General features: G+C 38.2%; 1 protein-coding gene across 7 annotated transcripts in view; it reads left to right on the top strand.

The window, feature by feature from the left end:
- The window catches only part of IFT80 (intraflagellar transport 80), a 151,980-nt gene that overhangs the window by 96,828 nt on the left and 35,874 nt on the right, over nucleotides 1-19,278 (top strand). For all 7 annotated transcript variants that reach the window (XM_087440132.1, XM_087440129.1, XM_087440133.1 and 4 more), the window contains 6 exons: nucleotides 6,491-6,555; nucleotides 10,285-10,420; nucleotides 10,838-10,985; nucleotides 12,111-12,282; nucleotides 13,199-13,288; nucleotides 13,389-13,561. In XM_087440132.1, coding sequence (XP_087296258.1) covers nucleotides 6,491-6,555; nucleotides 10,285-10,420; nucleotides 10,838-10,985; nucleotides 12,111-12,282; nucleotides 13,199-13,288; nucleotides 13,389-13,561 — 784 coding nt within the window. The remainder of the gene's footprint in view (nucleotides 1-6,490; nucleotides 6,556-10,284; nucleotides 10,421-10,837; nucleotides 10,986-12,110; nucleotides 12,283-13,198; nucleotides 13,289-13,388; nucleotides 13,562-19,278) is intronic.

Raw genomic sequence — 19,278 nt, 5'->3', positions numbered from 1 at the left:
CAAATGAAGTGAAATGTCCTTTAATTTCATCAATGATCCATTGGTTGTTCAGTAGCATGTTGTTTAATCTCCACATTTTTGTCACTTTCCCAGTTTTTTTTTGTGGTTGATTTCCAGTTTCATAGCATTATGGTCTGAAAAGATGCTTGTTGTGATTTCAATCTTCTTAAATTTATTGAGGCTTGCTTTGTTTCCCAACATATGGTCTGTCCTTGAGAATGTTCCATGCATGCTTGAGAAGAATGTGTAGTCAGATGTTTTTGGATGCAGTGCTCTGTATATGTCTACTAGGTCCATCTCGTCCAGTTTTTCATTTAAGTCTACTATTTCTTTATTGACTTTTTGTTTGGATGATCTATCCTTTGATGTAAGTGGGGTATTAAGATCCCCTACTATTATTGTGTTGTTGTTAATATCTCCTTTTAGTTTTGTTAATAGTTGCTTTATGTACATTGGTGCTCCTGTGTTAGGTGCATATATATTTATAAGTGATAAGTCTTCTTGGTGGAGTGTCCCTTTTATCATTATACATTTCCCTTCTTTGTCTCTCATTACCTGTTTTATCTTGAAGTCTACTTTGTCTGATATGAGTGTGGCAACACCTGCTTTCTTTTGTTTGCCATTAGCTTGGAGTATTGTCTTCCATCCTTTCACTCTGAGCCTGTGCTTGTCTTTAGAGCTGAGATGTGTTTCCTGGAGGCAGCATATTGTTGGGTCTTGCTTTTTAATCCATCCTGCCGCTCTGTATCTTTTGATTGGAGAGTTCAATCCATTTACATTTAGGGTAATTATTGATATATGAGGGCTTAATGTTGCTGTTTTGTCACTTATTTTCCGGTTCTTTTGCATTTCCTTTGTTTCTTGTCCCATCTGTTTCGGACTGCCAATTCAGTTTGGTTGTTCTATCTTATGACTCTTCTAGTTTTCTCTTTGTTTATCGTATGTGATTTTGTTTTGATTATTTGTTTAATGGTTACCTTGAGGTTTGTATAAAAAATCTTATGTATGAGATAGTCCGATATCTGATGGCCTCTTATTTCCTTACACTAAGTCAATTCAATCACTTTCCTCTTCCCCTTCTAAGTCATTCTTTTTATACCTATTCTATCTTGTGTTGTGAGTGTGTGTTTACAGTGATGAGGTTATATTTATTTTTGGTGAATTCCTTCCTTTGATCTTTGATTTTGGTATTTAAGTGGTTGCTAACCTATTCCGGTAAAGATCTACTATTTTTCTGATTTTGTCTACCTATTTTTCTCCTTGCTCCAAGCTTTGTATTCCCTTTCTCTTCTTTTTTTCAGGCCTGAGGGCCTTCTTGAGTATTTCTTGTAGTGGGGGTCTCGTGGCCATGAACTCCCTTAGCTTTTGTTTATCTGGGAAAGTTACTATTTCTCCATAATATTTGAAGGATATTTTTGCTGGATAGAAGATTCTTGGCTGAAAGTTTTTGTCTTTCAGTATTTTGAATATATCTTTCCAGTCTCTCGTAGCCTGTAAAGTTTCTGTTGATAAATCCGTGGAGAGCCTGATGGGAGTTCCTTTGTATGTTATTTTTTGTTTTTGTCTAGCTGCCCTTAATATTGTTTCTTTGTCATTGACTTTGGGCAGCCTTACCACTACATGTCGTGGAGTGGGCCTTTGCCTGTTGACGTATTTAGGTGACCTATTGGCTTCACTTACTGGTATTTCCTGCTCCTTCCCCAGATTTGGGAAGTTCTCAGCTATTATTTCCTTGAACAGGCTCTCTGTTCCTCTTTCCCTCTCTTCTCCCTCAGGAATACCTATAATTCTTATGTTACATTTCCTAATAGAGTCAGATATTTCTTGGAGACTTTCTTCATTTCTTTTTAGTCTTAGTTCTCTCTCCTCTTCCATCTGGACCATATCTGTATTCCTATCCTCTGTAATGCTAATTCTTTCCTCCATATTGTCAGCTCTGTTCTTTAAAGATTCCAGATTCTCCTTTATCTCCTCCATTGTGTTCTTCATCTCCATCAGTACTGATTGGTTTTTCTTTATGATTTCAATATCTTTTGTGAAGAAACTCCTAATCTCATTGAATTGTTTGTCTGTGTTGTCTCGTATTTCGTTGAGTGTTTTTATGATAGCTATTTTGAAATCTCTGTTGTTTAGGTTATGGATTTCTGTGTCTTCAGGGTTGGTTTCTGGGTGCTTGTCATTTTCCTTCTGGTCTGGTGATTTCATGTACCTTTGCATTGTGGTTCCTGTATTGGCTTTATTTTTCCTCATCCTGGAAATACCTGGTTGTAATTTCCATCCACCGCCACCGTGTGGGGGTTAAGGGCTGTGTAATCTGAGCCCCCTGTGCTCTGTCCCGGCTGTTCGCTGCGACCCGCCGGCCGCTTGGTCTGGTCTCGTCGGCTGAGCTGCAGTGTCTGGCCTGTTGGGGGTGGCGCTCTCTCTTTTGCCCTCTGGGTCCCTGGCACGGGGGCTTCTGGCTCGCCCTTCGTTATGCGCTCTCCTGGGGTACTCAGATGTTGATGTACCCCCTAGCAGTTCTGAGTCCTCTGTGTGGGAGTTTGTGATGTTGATAGGGCTGTGCCCCGTAAGGGCTTCCCTTTAATAGGCCGGTCTTCCATTGCCCTTCTGCCTGACCTTATGGCCAGGCCATTGGCCACTGCCTCTGAGAAGGTAAAATTAGAAACATAGGGTAAACGGCGTACAGGGCAGTTCCCCCGGCTGATTTGTTTTCACCTTTTTCGATCAGAGTGGTGGCCTTCCAAACAGAATGTTGTCTGTTCATGTTGAAACTGCCATCCGTAAACCAAGCAGCTACTTGTTGGTCACGGAGAGCTGTGTACAGGGCACCGTCCAAGTGACGATAGAATCCTACAGCTCCTCACATGGTTCCCAAGACAGTCGTAGGGGAGAAGAGTCTCCCTGCTCCTGAACGCACTGTGTAGCTCTGTGCATTCCCCTGGTAGGGTGTTCCAGCACACACCGTTTCCATTTTATTAGGGAACTCTTCTGGGCACTGCCTTCCTCATTAGAGCATTTCTCTGACGTCACCCAAGACGTAATGGGTATTCAGGCATCAAGATTATTTTATGTCCTTCAGTCACAGGGGCATTTTCAATTAATGCTGATAACAAGCTAGTAATTGCCCCTCAAATGGAAATTCTCTTGTCCAAAGTTCCGGTAGTTGTCACTAGGAAGTGCTCACAGGCTTTTGCTGTAAGCCGCAGTCCACACTCCACACAAGACTATTCTACAGAGAATTTGTCCGTATCAGCACTCCAGCCTTTATTCTATACTGTCTGATATTAAAGGCCTATGTGTGTTTGTGAAATCTCATTGGTTCCTATTTTGCATGTCCAATTAATATTGTTTGAAGGACAGATTTTTCATACTTTCTGTTTTACAGTACTTGATAAGAGAAACGTTCCCGAGCTAGACACAATATCCATCGTCATAATACATTCAAGTAAAAGAGACACAACCACTTCACATAAAGCTTGTTAAACATACCAATTTTCATTCAAACTTTCACCTTAATCCCATCAACTCTTTTATTTTTTTTTTTATTTTTTTCCCCCAAAGCCCCAGTAGGTAGTTGTATGTCATAGCTGTACATCGTTCTAGTTGCTGTATGTGGGATGTGGCCTCAGCATGGCTGGAGAAGCGGTGAGTCGGTGCGTGCCTGGAATCCAAACCCGGGCTGCCAGCAGCGGAGCGTGCGCACTTAACCGCTAAGCCATGGGGCTGGCCCATCCCATCAACTCTTGCATTTCTTTATCCTCTCAATCTAATTGGCTGCCATTACGACTTTGCCAACAGGTTTTAGTTTTACAATACTAGTTAGGGGAAGTGTTCCCCAGTCAGACATAATATCCTGTCCCATAAAACATTCAGGTGGAGACAGTCTTTTCACATAAAGCTTGTTTCAACACTCCAACTTGCATTAACCCTTGGATTTCTGTATTCCCTCAAATTAATTGTAGCCTCCGTTAGGGTTTCACCAATGGGTTTTGGTACCGTAGTGCATGAGACTCCCATGTCACTGAGTCCTAGAAACTTCTCCACCCCCTGGCTTTTTGCCCACTCCTGTGCGTGAGACCTTGGGTCCCCAGCAGGGTGTTGAGCCGGGGAATCCTGGTCCTTTTCTCAATCTGTATCTTGATTAAATTGGGGCACTGTAGCCCCAGGCAGTTGGAGGTGAGGTTTCTCTTTGCTATTTTGCCTTGCAGCTTTCTAAATTCCTCCAAACTAGGATGAGTAAAGCAGATTTGTTTAGAGCCCTCCAATATTGGGGAACCAGCAGGGACTTCCATCAGTCCACCCAAGCTCTGTGCTTTTACCTCATCCATGTTTGCTTTATTCATCCCATTTCTTAGTAACCACTTAAAGATTTCCACCCTACTGGGATGAGTGCCTTGATGGTCCCCTTTGTCTATCCCCATTCTCTTGGGAATTATGTTAGCCTTTTTCATGATTTGTTTCAGTGTAACTTTTTCCTTTAGAAATGGCTCTGAGGATAGTGGCTGTACCTCAGGCCAACCAGAATCAGGATCTTCTCTAACACATTCCTTCAGCAGGGGCCCTGAGACTAGAGGCTGTAATTCAGACTGGCCAGAATCTATATTTGTCCCATCTCTTACTTTCATTTTAGATATTACAGATAATAATAACCAAAGGATTGCATATTTCTCTTTTTCCTTATTATTTTGCATTTTCTTATGCATCTAGTGAGCCACCGTCCTGGGAGATAGAGCCATCATCTCAAAATTCCATAGGTAGCTTTTACCTTCATCAGCTGATTATGTTACTGTACAAAGAGGAGGTTCTGTGCCTGCTGCACATAAAAAAAAAAGCCAGTCATTACAGCAGCAGCTTTTGAGAAGAGAAAAGGCTTTATTGCAAGGTTGACCTGCAAGGTGACAGAAGGCAAAAGCTTTCAAATCTGTCTCCCCCATCCAGGGCATGCAGCAAAATTTATGGGATAAAAGGGCAAGGCTGTTTGAAGTGTAGAGATAGATGATTGGAGGTGAGGAGAAGTGAGGTAATTGATGATCTGCACGTGTGTAGTCAAGCTCCATGGCTCTTCATAGGACGTATGTTCACAAAATGGTGGTGTTAGTATGATCTAAGGGTGGAATTTTCGGCCCCCTGACATCAAAAGGGTCACTTATCAGGCATTCACACAGGCCCAGTTGATGGGTTGGTGGTCTCAACCGGCCTGAACTGGACAGTGGGTCGATTCTCAGTTCCTGAAAAACCACTCTCAATTACTCTGTTGATAAGATGGGGTCAGTTGAACTGGTCTTAGAGGGCCTGTGGTTACAATTACAACTTAGCTGCTGTTTCGTACCATGGATGACCCTGTGGCATCTCAAGACTCAAAGGTTCCTCATCCCCTGCCCTTTCATCCTTTCTCTTCCCAAACCACATGTTTCAGGGGATTAGGGTTGGTCTATTGAATCCCAAGTTTCCTGACACCAACTATTCCATTTTTACTCCAACTGAGTGCACTGCAGTTAATTTCTAACACTAACAACCTGAAGTTAGCACAGACCCCAAAGCTTAAGGGCAAAGTCTTCCACAAGACGTCCCTCACTTCAGACACTAGCCACAAGTCTCAGGGAGTCCCCAGGCCACCTGGGGATTGATTGACTGGCTACAAATTCAGGGATTCCCATGGACCCCTCAAGTTGGGTAATTTGCTAGAATGACTCACAGATCTCAGGAAGGCGCTATACTTATGATTATGGTTTTATTATAAAGAATACACATAGGGTGAGGCCTGGGAAGCAATACAGAACTTCTGTGCACTCTCCTCATGAAATCAGGGCATATCACCCTCCCGGCACATCAATGTGTTCACCAGTGAGGAAGCACCACCCAGCTTTGGTGTCAAGTTTTTGTGGGGTTTTATTACATAGGCATGATTAATTAAATCATTGACCACATGATGAACTCAATTTCCAGCCCCCTCCCATCCTCAGAGGTCAGGGAACTGAAAGTCCAAACTCTCTAATCACATGCTTGGTCTTTCTGGTGATCTGGTGACCAGCCCAGATCCTGAAGCTATCTAGGGGCCCACCCAGATTCTCCCCATTACCATAACAAAGACACTCCTGTCACTCAGGAAATTCCACTGGTGTTGAAGTCCTTGCCAGGAACCCAGGACAAAGATCAGACAAATTATTTATTATACCACAGTAGTGTACTGACCACAGAGAACTGAACAGTACATAACACGTTGCCTGGTATTATAGTAGGCACTCGACACATTTTTCCTTTGTAAAATATGATTGTCTGTAATGTTATATTGGTCTAAATCAGAGTTATGAAAATTACAAATTACATCCAGATTTGAACTTGCCATTGTTGATCCTATGGAGTATTGAGGCCATACCATTAATAACAATTGTAATTGTATGTTTTCATTAGGATTATGATAATTCCATTGAAATTTACCAATAAAAATTCTAATATAATACATTAACTAATGCTTTACTTTTTTTTCAAGTAATCTTTCTTTTTGAGGCATCAACTGGAAAACCATTAGGTGATGGGAAGCTTCTTTCTCATAAGGTAATGGACATTAGCTATTTGTAATATAAATAGCCACTATTTATTTACTTCATTTTTAAAATTAATGTTTTCATTGTAAGGAGGAAAACATAGAAATTAGTTTTAATTTAAAACAAGTGTGCATTCTACAGAGCGTATTTTACCTAAAAATGTCATAATTAAAGACTAAGCACTAGTAAACTCTGTCATAGGAAGCTATATTTGGAAATTAATTGAATAAAGAATCTGACTCATATATCTATTCTCCAGGCTCTATAATGCTTTTCAATATAATGTTCTATCTTGGTTAAACTTTTAGCACCTATTAATAAATAAAAATGTGTTTATATTTATATTTATGTTTCTAAACAGGTTGCAGTTTTCCCACTGACCTGTTCTTAGCCAGCATTTTCTTTAGGTTTTAAGACTGTAGTTAAACTGAAAAAAAAAAATTCTATAGAAGCACAAAAAGACCCTGAATTGTGAATTGTTTATTGGTTTCTGATTTTTAGCCTTAAAATAAAGGAGCCCAGGGCCGGCCCCGTGGCTTGGTGGTTAAGTGAGCGCGCTCCGATGCTGGCGGCCCGGGTTCGGATCCCGGGCGCGCACTGAGGCACCGCTTCTCCGTTCATCCTGGGGCCGAGTCCCACATACAGCAACTAGAAGGATGTGCAGCTATGACATACAACTATCCACTGGGGCTTTGGGGGGAAAAGATAAAATAAATAAAATCTTTAAAATAAAGGAGCCCATTGTATTGAATTATCCTTCTAATAAGTGATATATTATGGTCTAAAGATGCATTTAACTTTATTGTTCAGTGCTGCTAGTAAAGTATTACTTTATATTTTATTTTCTTCTTTTTGTAATTAATCTTCTTTTGTAATTATTAGTTTAAATTTGAATAATAATACATTCATGTGGTTCAGAAATGAAAAAGCATAGAAATGTATACAGTGGAAAGTCTCCCTACTATATCTGTTCCTCATCAGTACAGTTCCTTTCCACCAAATAAGTAACCACCATTATTAATCTCTTTGTATCTTTCCAGAGATTTTTACTGCATATATGAACAAAATCCATACATGTTCTTTTCTCCCTCTTTTCAAAAATGTAACATACAACTCTGTACCTTGCTTTTCTCACACAACAACACTCTATTTCTGGAGACTTTTTTCCCTATCAGTACATAAAGTACTTTCCCAGTCCTTTATTCCCCCCCCACCATATAGTACAACATTTTATGGATCTATCAGAATTTATTCAGCCTGTGCCCGAATGATGGACATTTAAGTTGTTTCCAGTCTTTTGCTGTTACATTATTGCCAAGATGACTTACCTTGCATGTATATCTTCTTGCACATGTGTTACCGTATCTGTGGGATAAATTCTTGAAATGTTGCAGGGTCAAAGGATATGAGCATTTGTAATTTTAATAAGTGTTGTCAAGTTCTCTTACAAAGAGATTGTATCAATTTATGTTCCCACTAGTAACACATGAGATGCCTGTTTCTCCACAATCTCTCCATTATAATCATTTAAAAATCAAGGCTATGTAAGCAGAATTTTTCTTTTTCAGTAGGATTAAGCATATAAAAGGCAATAAATTTCTCAGCTTTTTAAGATGCAGTCATTATTTTTGTTAGTAGGATTGAAATGGGAGTCATTTAATAAACATTTCTTTTAATATGATCATTCTTTTTCCAGAACACTTTTCCTAAATGTAAGAAATTTACAATTTCATTATTATAAGAATGGAGGTGACTTCATCGTCTCACACTTCACTCAGCTACACAGGACATTTTTATCTCTTTTCCTTGTATATAATAAAAAGGATTTTAAAATTTCACATTCTGTAGAATAATAGAAAAAAATCACTTAATCTATTTTATTTTATATATGAAGATACTAAAACCCAAGGTCTTCCCAAGTGAATAACAGAGCCAAAACTGGAACTCAAGTTTGTCTTTCATTAAATGAATATTAGTGTAAGGCAAGGAAGAAGGCTCACATGAACTTGAAGCTGCTTTCATGTCCTGTTGCAGTGAGTGACCCAGAAGGAGCAGAACAGAAGTGGACATGGTAGAACTGGACAAGAGGAAAGTGGGGAGTCCCTGCTGACTGAAGAGGGAATGGGAAGGAGGAAAACTCTGCCCCACTATGTACATAGGCATTATTATTGTCCATCTTTGATTTTGAATTTCTTAGAGAGGAGAATCCTGTCTGTTTAACAGTGTTTAACAAAATATGCTAGGTACTTTTGATGGTGGTGATAAGCAGTTCTTTATTGTAAAGATCAGTTTCTCTGAAAAGTTTCCATTTTGAAAATACCTAGAGGGCCGGCCCCGTGGCTTAGCGGTTAAGTGTGTGCACTCGGCTATTGGCGGCCCGTGTTCGTATCCCGGGCGCGCACCAATGCACCGCTTCTCCGGCCATGCTGAGGCCGCATCCCACATACAGCAACTAGAAGGATGTGCAGCTATGACACACGACTATCCACTGGGGCTTTGGGGAGAAAAAAAAAAAGGGGGAGGATTGGCAATAGATGTTAGCTCAGGGCTGGTCTTCCACAGCAAAAAGAGGAGGATTAGCACGGATGTTAGCTCAGGGCTGATCTTCCGCACACAAAAAAATAAAATAAAATAAAATAAAGAAAATACCTATGGTTATATTTCTTTCATACCTTGATATAGATGGAACAAAATTCTTTTTTTCCTTAAAATACAAATTATGGTGTTCTGTAATACCGTAGAGAAGAATTTTTTTTAAAATGTGTTATGAACTGGTATATGGCTGATCCTGATCCATCAACTTGGATAAAGGTATATGTGTGTTTTGTTTTTTTATTTTAAAGGTATTGTGATAGTACACTTAGATACAATAACTTGGTGGTATGATCACGATTTTTGTTGAATTCACAGATCCTAGCAAGTCTTCAGACATAGTAAGCAGTAAATAAATCCCTCTTGGATTGAATTGAAATGAATCCACACTGAACCATTTCCAAGTTATAAAGAAATTTATTTCACTAGCTAGTATAATAGTGTAACAGATTAATGCAATATGCCAAAAATACTTTGTTATTGTGGAGAGAGCACTAATTTGTGGTCAGAAGTCTGGGTTGTAAATTCTAGATATGCTTGTTACCATCTTTTTCTGAGCAAAATTACTTAATGGCTATGGATCTCAGTCTTAACATCTGCAGAGTAAGTATAATAATACCTACCTCACAAGATTGTTTCCTGGTTTCATAGGAAATGAATGTGAAAGAATCTGTAAAATTTAAGGCTCTAAAAACATAAGATAGTCCCTAAGATAAATCTATTCTTACAGATCTTTAAAATACAGGCAATCTACTTAGAATAAATTTTGGCATGAGGAACTTATTAATCAAAGTAGATCTCTCATGTGATACCCAGATTTGACTCATCCTTTTCACCCTGTCTACTACCGGAAGGACAGGAAGACAGATGGAAGTGGTTCTCAGCTTACAGAGTTCAAAAATATACATTATTTTATAGTGTTTTAAGGGGCATCTTTCCCCTGTAAATAAAAAAAAAAGTAACTATACTCTGGCTTTTGAATTATTAGTATATTAGCAGTTTAAAATTATTTAACAGGGACATTTCATCATTGTAAGTTGGGGAGTGATACTTAATTGATCCTTAATAAATAAATATTCTTATAATTAAAATGATCTGATGTCAAGAGCTAAAACTAATCCAGTATTTTCATTTTTTAAAATTTTAGAATGAAGTTTTAGAAATTGCTCTGGATCAAAAGGGACTTACCAATGATAGAAAAATTGCTTTCATTGATAAAAATAGAGATCTCTTTATCACTTCAGTGAAACGATTTGGGAAGGAAGAACAAATTACCAAACTTGGTAAAGTAATTGTAATATATTTAAAATTTTGATTACTTTCAGTTTTCTTAGATCTGTCATATATTATACTAAATAGCTTACTTGCTTGAATGAATCTGTGAATAATGCTTTGGTCTCATAACATTTCTTAGCTACTTAACTCCATTTTAATAGCAAGTCTTTAGCTGCTACAGCTAAATTGGCATTGAAAGAAAGACTTGCAAATTAAAAATATAATAGTTCTGGGTAAAATATTCAGATATTTCCATAAAATCTTATGTGAGTTTTTGCATGTGTTTTCACCATTATCCGATCAGAAAATAGACTCATACCTACCAGAAATTAGGTGGGGTCTTCTATGTCAGCTGATTTAAAATATGTGTTTTTAATACTTTTATAGTGGAACTAAGAGTACATTAACATTCTTTTTAAAATAAGGAGCAATGGTGCATACTTTGGCGTGGAGTGATACATGCAACATCCTTTGTGGACTTCAAGATACTCGATTTACAGTGTGGTATTACCCTAATACAGTTTATGTGGACAGAGACATTTTGCCTAAAACATTATATGAAAGGGATGCAAGGTAACATTTTACTGCATAGAATTGTTTATTGTGGTAACTAAAACTCTAATAGAGTGTCGTGTTTTTGCCTCTCCTTTCAGTCCTGCAAGGTATCTTGCACTTTACTCAGTCAACTAAGTAAACTGTTCAGCTAAAGCTAGCTTAATGAGATTTAAGTGATGGAATCAAGTTGAAAGTGTCGTATAATACTATTATATTTATTTATTTGTTCCTTATATTAATACAATTTTTCTTATATGAACATAGTTTTCAAGGTTAATGTTGTTTAATGGTAACTCAGGTAGTTTTTTTCAATATGGTTTAGTGATTTTAATACAGGCACTCTTAAATTTTTTCAGTGATACACCACCTTATGACAACCTTTATTCTGTCCCAGATTATCATTGACCCTAAGACTTTCAGGAATGTATGTGTCTCTAGAGTTGAATTATTACATTAATATTAAAGATAGAAAAAATATATATAAGGTTGCTGAAAAGTTTTTAAAAAAAATTTTATATTCTTCAGAATATTAAATGCATTTATGTTCCTAAATTCTCTAAGAAATAGCAAGGAGATCTCTTACCCTTGACAAAATAGGAATACAAAGGCTTCTCAACTCCAAACCTTAGCTTAACTTTCAAATATACTTTGAGTTCATTTTTAATATTCAAGTTCACAACCTTAGCAAAACCAGAGGCATCAATTTAAAAGTATTTAATTTAATGAAGAGAAGTTAATCTCTTTACTTAAAGTTCAACTCTTTTTTATTATGAGAAAATAATCTTGGAATCAGCTTAATTTTCAGTGTTCATACTTTTAAAAGCTGAAGCTAAGTGATTTAATCATTTGTGTGATTTGCCTTAAGACTTAGGAAAAAAGGACGTTTCAAATGCTTTTAGGCATAGTTCTCAAAGACGTAATAATTTTCGCCATGTTAAACTGTATATTTTGCTCCAAGTGTGTATAGCAAGTTAGATTCAGATGTTTATTTGAATATATACATTCTCCCTGGAGTTAACTTTTCTGGGGGTGCATTTTGGAGGTTGGAGACTTCATATGTATGTCAGGAGTCAATTCCCCAAATTTAATACATATGAAAAGTTTTACTCAGAATATAAATTGCACTTTGCTTTTTTTCAACAGTGAATTTAGTAAAAATCCCCATATTGTGAGTTTTGTTGGAAATCAGGTAACTATAAGAAGAGCTGATGGCTCGCTGTTTCACATCAGCATATCACCATATCCTGCCATCCTCCATGAATACGTAAGCAGTTCAAAATGGGAAGATGCCGTAAGACTTTGTCGCTTTGTTAAGGTACTTTACATTTCAGATCCATAGTTGTGTATTGTGTATTAGTTTACACAATATCTTTGTGCAAGATGAGAAATGATACCAGCTAAGGGCTGGAAAAATTGCAAATGGGATCACCTTTTTTTTAGTAAGTGAAGACATGAGCAGTACAGGGGGATAGATGTTGCTGTGTGATTTATTCTCTGAAGAAGCTATAATTTAAATGAGTTGTTTCTCCATACTGGCTCATATAAAAATCTTGTGTGGAACTTTTTTTAAAAGTCAGATTCCCAAGTTCTACCCTCACAGAGATTCTAATTTATTAGATCTGGGATGAGGCTGGGAATATTTTTTAAGTTCCTTAGATGATTTGTACAGCCAAGGTTAAGAATCTATACTTTAGGTCAGCATTTCCCAACTTGGTGAATACAGTTTTTTCCAAACATATTTGACCACAGAACTGTTTTATTTTACATTGGTTAACATCCCTTAGAATACACATTTGTGAAATGACTTCTAGATGCTTTTCCTTACAATGGGTTGTTGACGGCAATTTGCTATAATAACATTGACTGAGAACCTCACTATTTTTCTGGTTCCCTGTGAATTACATTCTTTCATATCTCGTCAAAAAGACTGGAGAGTTATAACTTTTAGTTATCCTAAAAGTATATCGTAAGTTCAGAAATAAATCTTTGGTAATTAGAAATAAAAATTTTCAAAAAATTTTATTCAAAAGAAGTTCTCTATGTATTTTAACAAAGTAGCCACAATGAAATTTGCACATCATTGATTTATTAAATTATTAGTTTTTTCAGTGCCATGATCAGTAATTTTTTATTTTTCATTAAAATATAATTTTATTGTATTTTAAATCACTGTTTATTTTAAGGCATTTCAGCTATGTAGTTAAAACAATTGTTCTCATATTTCACTTTAGGAGCAAACCATGTGGGCTTGCCTAGCTGCTATGGCACTTGCTAATCGAGATATGACTACTGCAGAAATAGCCTACGCAGCGATTGGTGAAGTAAATGATATTTACTCATGTGTATATGTTTGTGTGTTTTTCTTACCATAATTTGTTGTATTTATTTTTGTTACTATCCACTTCAAATATTTTTTTTTAGATTGATAAAGTTCAATACATCAATTTTATAAAAGATCTTCCATCTAAAGAATCAAAAATGGCCCACATATTAATGTTTAGTGGGAACATACAGGAGGCTGAAATAGTACTTCTTCAGGCTGGTCTTGTTTATCAAGCTATCCAGATCAATATTAATCTCTACAACTGGGAAAGGTAATAAAAATATTTTTCATCAATTCTAAAACCTGATTGATCTTAATGTATGCTTCTGTCTACCACTTAGTAAATTACATTTTCCACTGTACTTAATAGTTTCATAATATCACAGAAAAATTTATTCACGTTTATATTTGTGAATAGTTTGCCATTAAAGATTTATACCTTCTTTGAACTTGCTTGTAATTGATTGGTAGTTGGGGTGTAAAGAAGAAAAGAGAGTCTAGGATGTGTCCCAAATTTCTGATTTCAGTAACTGGATAGATGGTGGTACTAATGTTAGCAGATTTGGAAGAGAATATAATGAGTTCAGTTTTAGGCATGTTGGATTTGAGATATTAGTGAAGAAATATGTAATAATATGTAGTTGATTAACAGAGCTGGAGCTCATGAGAAATTTCAACTGGAGATGTAGATTTAAGAGTCATCAGCAAATGGATGGTAGTTAAAGCCTGGAGAATAGATGCAATTGCCTGGGGTACGTATGGAGTGAGAAGACATTAACTACATTTATGGGATGGGTGAAAGAAGAGAAATCTGCTGAAAGATTGAGATAAAGCAGTCAGACGAGCAGAGAGAAGAGCAAAGAGAGATTTGTGATGCTAAGGAAGAAAGATGAAAGGATTTGTAATGAGGAGTAGTCAGTAGTAACTCTCCCCTCTCCATGAGGCTTTGGGACAGATTGCTTTCTGAGACAGAGTGGCATGCTGCTCTTCTCTATGACGTATTAGGTTTCTGTATTCACTCTCTCAGATATGTCTCTCTCAGTGAACAAGGTTGTAGTGCTTATATACACCTGAAGTTTCTATGTTGTAAAATCGACATGCTGATTTTTCCAGGTTCGAAATATCTTTCATCATCTGTGTCTCTCTGGGCTCAAGTATAACCCATGGATCTTCCAATTATAGGGCCCTTATTTATAATTCCCTTAGATTAGAATTTTTATAGATATCCTATTTCTGTCTTTCCCTTGAATAGAAGTAACAAGAATGGCAAATGCTTAATTTTGTCATTGACATACTATAGTCTCTTTAATTTATGCACTAATGATCTATACACTTCATACAATTCAGCCGTTCTGTTTTTTTCCTTTATTTACATAAATTCATTGTCATTGTTTAGCTGTACAAAGGATCATGAAAGATGTGTTTGGTTTTATAAACAAGAATAAGCCATTGTCCTTGTCTTCAATTTATTCATGATTCAGAAATTTTAAAGTAACTAGTTTGGAAAGAGACAGTATGAATAATATTTTTAAAACTCTATATTAAATAACTAATAGAAAGTTGTATATACCATTACCAAGCTATGAGTTCCATGAGAAAGAGGGAAGAATACAGCATATTTACAACCAATATTTTTGAGAAAATATTTATGTTGATAAATGTTAGACACTACTATTTATATAGCAGTCTGAACACTGTACAATATAACAAACACTTTTTTAATGATCTTTATCTTAAAAAGCTTACAACCTAGTTAGGAATTCCATTTTATTGTCATTAGTAATAGTAAAGCCTCTATTTATTGAGTGCTTATCATGTGCAGGAATTGTGCTAAACACTTTCCATATGTCATCTCATTTGGTCATCACAGCATTTCACAAATGAGACAGTTGAGGCTTATTTATAAGTACGTGGCAGAGCTAGGATTTGAACTGGAACCTTCTAATATCAAAGAAGCCCTGAATTTTCTAGTATTATCAAGCAATTAAATATTTACTACTGGTACCACTATTTACATTGTTTTATTGCCGTTTATCTCTTTCATTATTTATCTTTGTAGATATTTACATCATCTTTCCCGTTTCAGATTATATACTTCTTGAAGGACAGAAGCATTTTATATTGTTTATATATGGCAGGTATTTAATAGTCATATTCTCAATCTTTGTGCAATACTCTCATAGTGCTCCTCCTCTACAAACACTGGGTAGATACATACAATGTGTAGGTGTCATAGCAGGAAGATGAGGCGGTTTGCCCCTGATGGCTTCTATTGATGGCCTATAATACAGCCCTCTGAACATTTCTTGTACCTCCTTTACCTAAGTGAAAATTACGTCTTGCCAGAGGAGGCTCCCTCTCTATCAGTCATCTCAAATGGGGTTAATTTATTCTTTCCAACTCCACATTCCTTAGGATCTAGATGTGAGTAGAGTTGGTGTCCTTTTCACCTCCCCCCTCTGTACTTCTCTTACAAAATCTCCAATCCTTTGAGGCTGATGGCATGTGACCATATTTACTCTCTGCTGTAACTTCAGATCTTCCCTATTATCCCTATATGCTGCTGCTTGCATCCCGTCACCTCCAATTTTCGGCAAATGACCTTACCTTAAGATGTTAGATCTCAGGGAGAAGCAAAACAAGAAGGGGAAAGAGGATGTAATGGGGAAAGGGAATGAGCAGTGGGTGCTCTTCCATTCTTCCTGTCTACCTGGCATCTCCTTTTCCTATGCTTCTTGCTTCTCATCTAAACTATAAAGCAATGGGTTGGTAAAGTACTGGTAGACCTCTATGTCTACCTGATAAGATGGTAAAGATCCAGGAGCATTGTTCCAGGATTCTGATTACTGTTTACACACTTAAGACTTCCAAGTATGCATTTCTTTTCTAACCCTCTGCCCATATTTGCTTCCAGAACCCAATTATCCACCTGCCTACTAAACATTTTCATTGGATGTTTCATATGTTTGAGTTCCAATTTATATGTATTCCTTCATAAACTTGGTCCTCTTCCAGAGTAATCTATCTTATCTTTTCAGTCTACACAAAGCTGGAAATTTAGGAGTTACTTTTGATATTTTCCTTACCCTCCTTCCCCCCCACCCCAATTACCAGCCATTTTCCTTCCCAAATACCTCTGACACTCATCTACTTCACTACTTGTCTAAGCTGATCGAAGTTTTTCTTGGTATAACATCATCACTGATCTCTCTACATCTACTCTGTCCCTCACTCATCCGTTCTTCACACTGTAGTCATAATGGTCTTTTCACAATGGAAATCTGATCATGTCACTCTTGGCCTCTGACTCACTTAAATGAAACCTATAGTTTCCCATTTCTTTTAGCATAAATATCAAGGGCTAGATAAGAAATAACTTCAAATAATCAAAAGAAGTAATTATAACTGCTAAGAAACTCTTAGGAAACTTTTATGTATTGCTTTCATTTCCAAATTCTACAGATATGTATTTCTGGAACCATTTGGAATATTTGTTCCTATTGCATATTCATTCATTCAGCAGATATTTATTGAGTGTCTGCCATACCAGGTGTATTTAGATATTACATGGAGATCTGCTTAGAAAACAACAAACAGCCTTTTGGTGAAATGTCTAGTCATTTTAAATGTACTTGTTCGAAAGGGCTGTTGAATGGGAAAAGGGCAAATGTCGTGGTTAAGAATGTAGTGGTTAAGAATGGGGGCACCTTTGGAGGTGACATCAGCATCATGGTGGAGTGAGTCGTTCCCTTTGTCTCTCCCCTCTAAGTTACAACCAGTTGGAAATCCACTCACCAGCAAAAGACTCCCTGCACAGCACAGCAGAACACCTGAGAGAAGCATGCATCTATCATCTGAAGGTGGTGGACCGGACCTCTGGGAGGCAGTGGAACTAGGGGTGCGGTGGTGATCCAAAACACAGATACCCCCAGCAGTGGTGGTGGTGCCCTGCCCTGAGGTTTCTAAAAGCACACCGGTGCTGGGAACCAGAGGCTGTAGGAGCAGCAATGGCACTTGTGGCTTAGCCTCTGCTCCTCCCCCAGGGGTGGTGGGTGGCACCCACGACCTGAGACTTCAGGAAACACCGTGGTGCCAGCAACCCAGCCCCTCCAGGCAGCAGCAACTCCAACCCCAGTCTTTCCAACAGCAGGAGCTGCATCTAAAACAGAGATATTCTGGCAGGGATGGTGGTGCCCTGACCTGAGGTTTCAAAAAGTGCATCGGAGCCAGAAACCAGAGGCTGCAGGAGTAGCAGTGATGTTCATGGCTCAGCCTCTGCCCCTCCCCCAGCAGTAGCAGGTGGCACCTGTGACCTGAGGCTTCAGGAGCCACAGCAGTACCTGTAACCCAGCCTCCATTGGTGGCACTCCCAAATCAGCCCTACCAACAGCAGGGGCCGCATACAAGACCCTGGGACCCTGTCAGTGCAGCAACACCCATAAACCCAGAACCCCTGGCAGCAGTACTGCCAGCACCCCTCAGATAACCCGGGAGCAGCAGTGAAGGTGGTGCAGGTGGCAGCAGCACCTGAGCCCACAGAGAGCAGTGGGAGAACACGAGACTCAGGCAACCCCAGAAGCAGCAGAAGTGCTCCCAATGTGGTGACCCTGGTGGCAACACCTACGACTGCAGTGACATCGTAAGCAGCAAGGCAGCAGCAACCTTGGAGGCACAAGCAGCACAAGAGGGCACTGAGATGCCTCTGGCAGAGGCCGTGGAGGGTGGAAAGTGCAGGCTCTCAAATACTACCAGAAGCAGCTCAGAATCAAAGTAAACAAAGCCTTACCCAAATAAGAAAGGGGATTACTACCACAAATGCACCAGCAGAGGATCAACTCATCAAACACCACGAAGAACTATAGTAACATGGTAGAACACAAAAAAAATGACCACTCTCCCAAGACCAAACTTGAAGTCACAGAAGATTGCGATCTAACTGACAGAGAATTCAAAATAGCTGACATGAAGAAACTCAGTGAGTTACAAGAAAACTCAGAGAGACAGTTCAATGACCTCAGGAATAAAATTTTTTTTTTTTTTGTGAGGAAGATCAGCCCTGAGCTAACATCCATGCCAATCCTCCTCTTTTTGCTGAGGAAGACTGGCGCTGGGCTAACATCTGTGCCTGTCTTCCTCCACTTTATATGGGATGTCGCAACAGCATGGCCTGACAAGTGGTGCCTCAGTGCGCACCCGGGATCTGAACCTGGGCCGCCAGCAGTGGAGTGCACGCACTTAACCACTATGCCACGGGGCCAGCCCATGGCAAACAAAAGAAAGCAGGTGTAGACATAATTATATCAGACAAAACAGACTTCAAGCCAAAAAAGATAACAAAAGACAAAGATGGACATTCTATAATAATAAAAGGGAGATTCCCCCAAGAAGAAGTAACACTTATTAATATATGTGCATCTAACATAGGAGCACCAAAGTATATAAAGCAGCTATTAATAGACCTAAAGAGAGAAATTGATAGCAACACAATAATAGTAGGGGACTTTAACACCCCACTTACAACAATGAATAGATCATCCAGACAGAAAGTCAACAAGGAAACATTGGCCTTAAATGAAACACTGGACCAGGTGAACTTAATAGATATGTATAGAACATTCCATTCCAAAGCAGCAAAATACCCATTCTTCTCAAGAGTACATGGAACATTCTCAAAGATAGACCATATGTTGGGAAGCAAAACAAGTCTCAATAAATTTAAGAAGATTGAATTCATATCAAGCATCTTTTCTGACCACAATGGTAGAAATCAACTACAAGAAGAGAGCTGGAAAGTTCATAAATATGTGGAGACTAAACAACATGCTACTGAACAACCATTGGATCGATGAAGAAATCAAAGGAGAAATCAAAAAGTACCTGGAGACAAATGAAAATGAAAACACAACATACCAAAACTTATGAGATGCAGCAAAATCGGCAGTAAAGGGGAAGTATATAGCAATACAGGCCTATCTTTTTTTTTTTTTT

This window comes from Ceratotherium simum, chromosome 15 (genome assembly GCF_057802395.1).
Source record: "Ceratotherium simum simum isolate JZ-2026a chromosome 15, ASM5780239v1, whole genome shotgun sequence".
NCBI lineage: Eukaryota > Metazoa > Chordata > Mammalia > Perissodactyla > Rhinocerotidae > Ceratotherium > Ceratotherium simum.
Note: the sequence above shows the minus strand (reverse complement) of the source record. Positions and strands in the feature narration are given on the sequence as shown.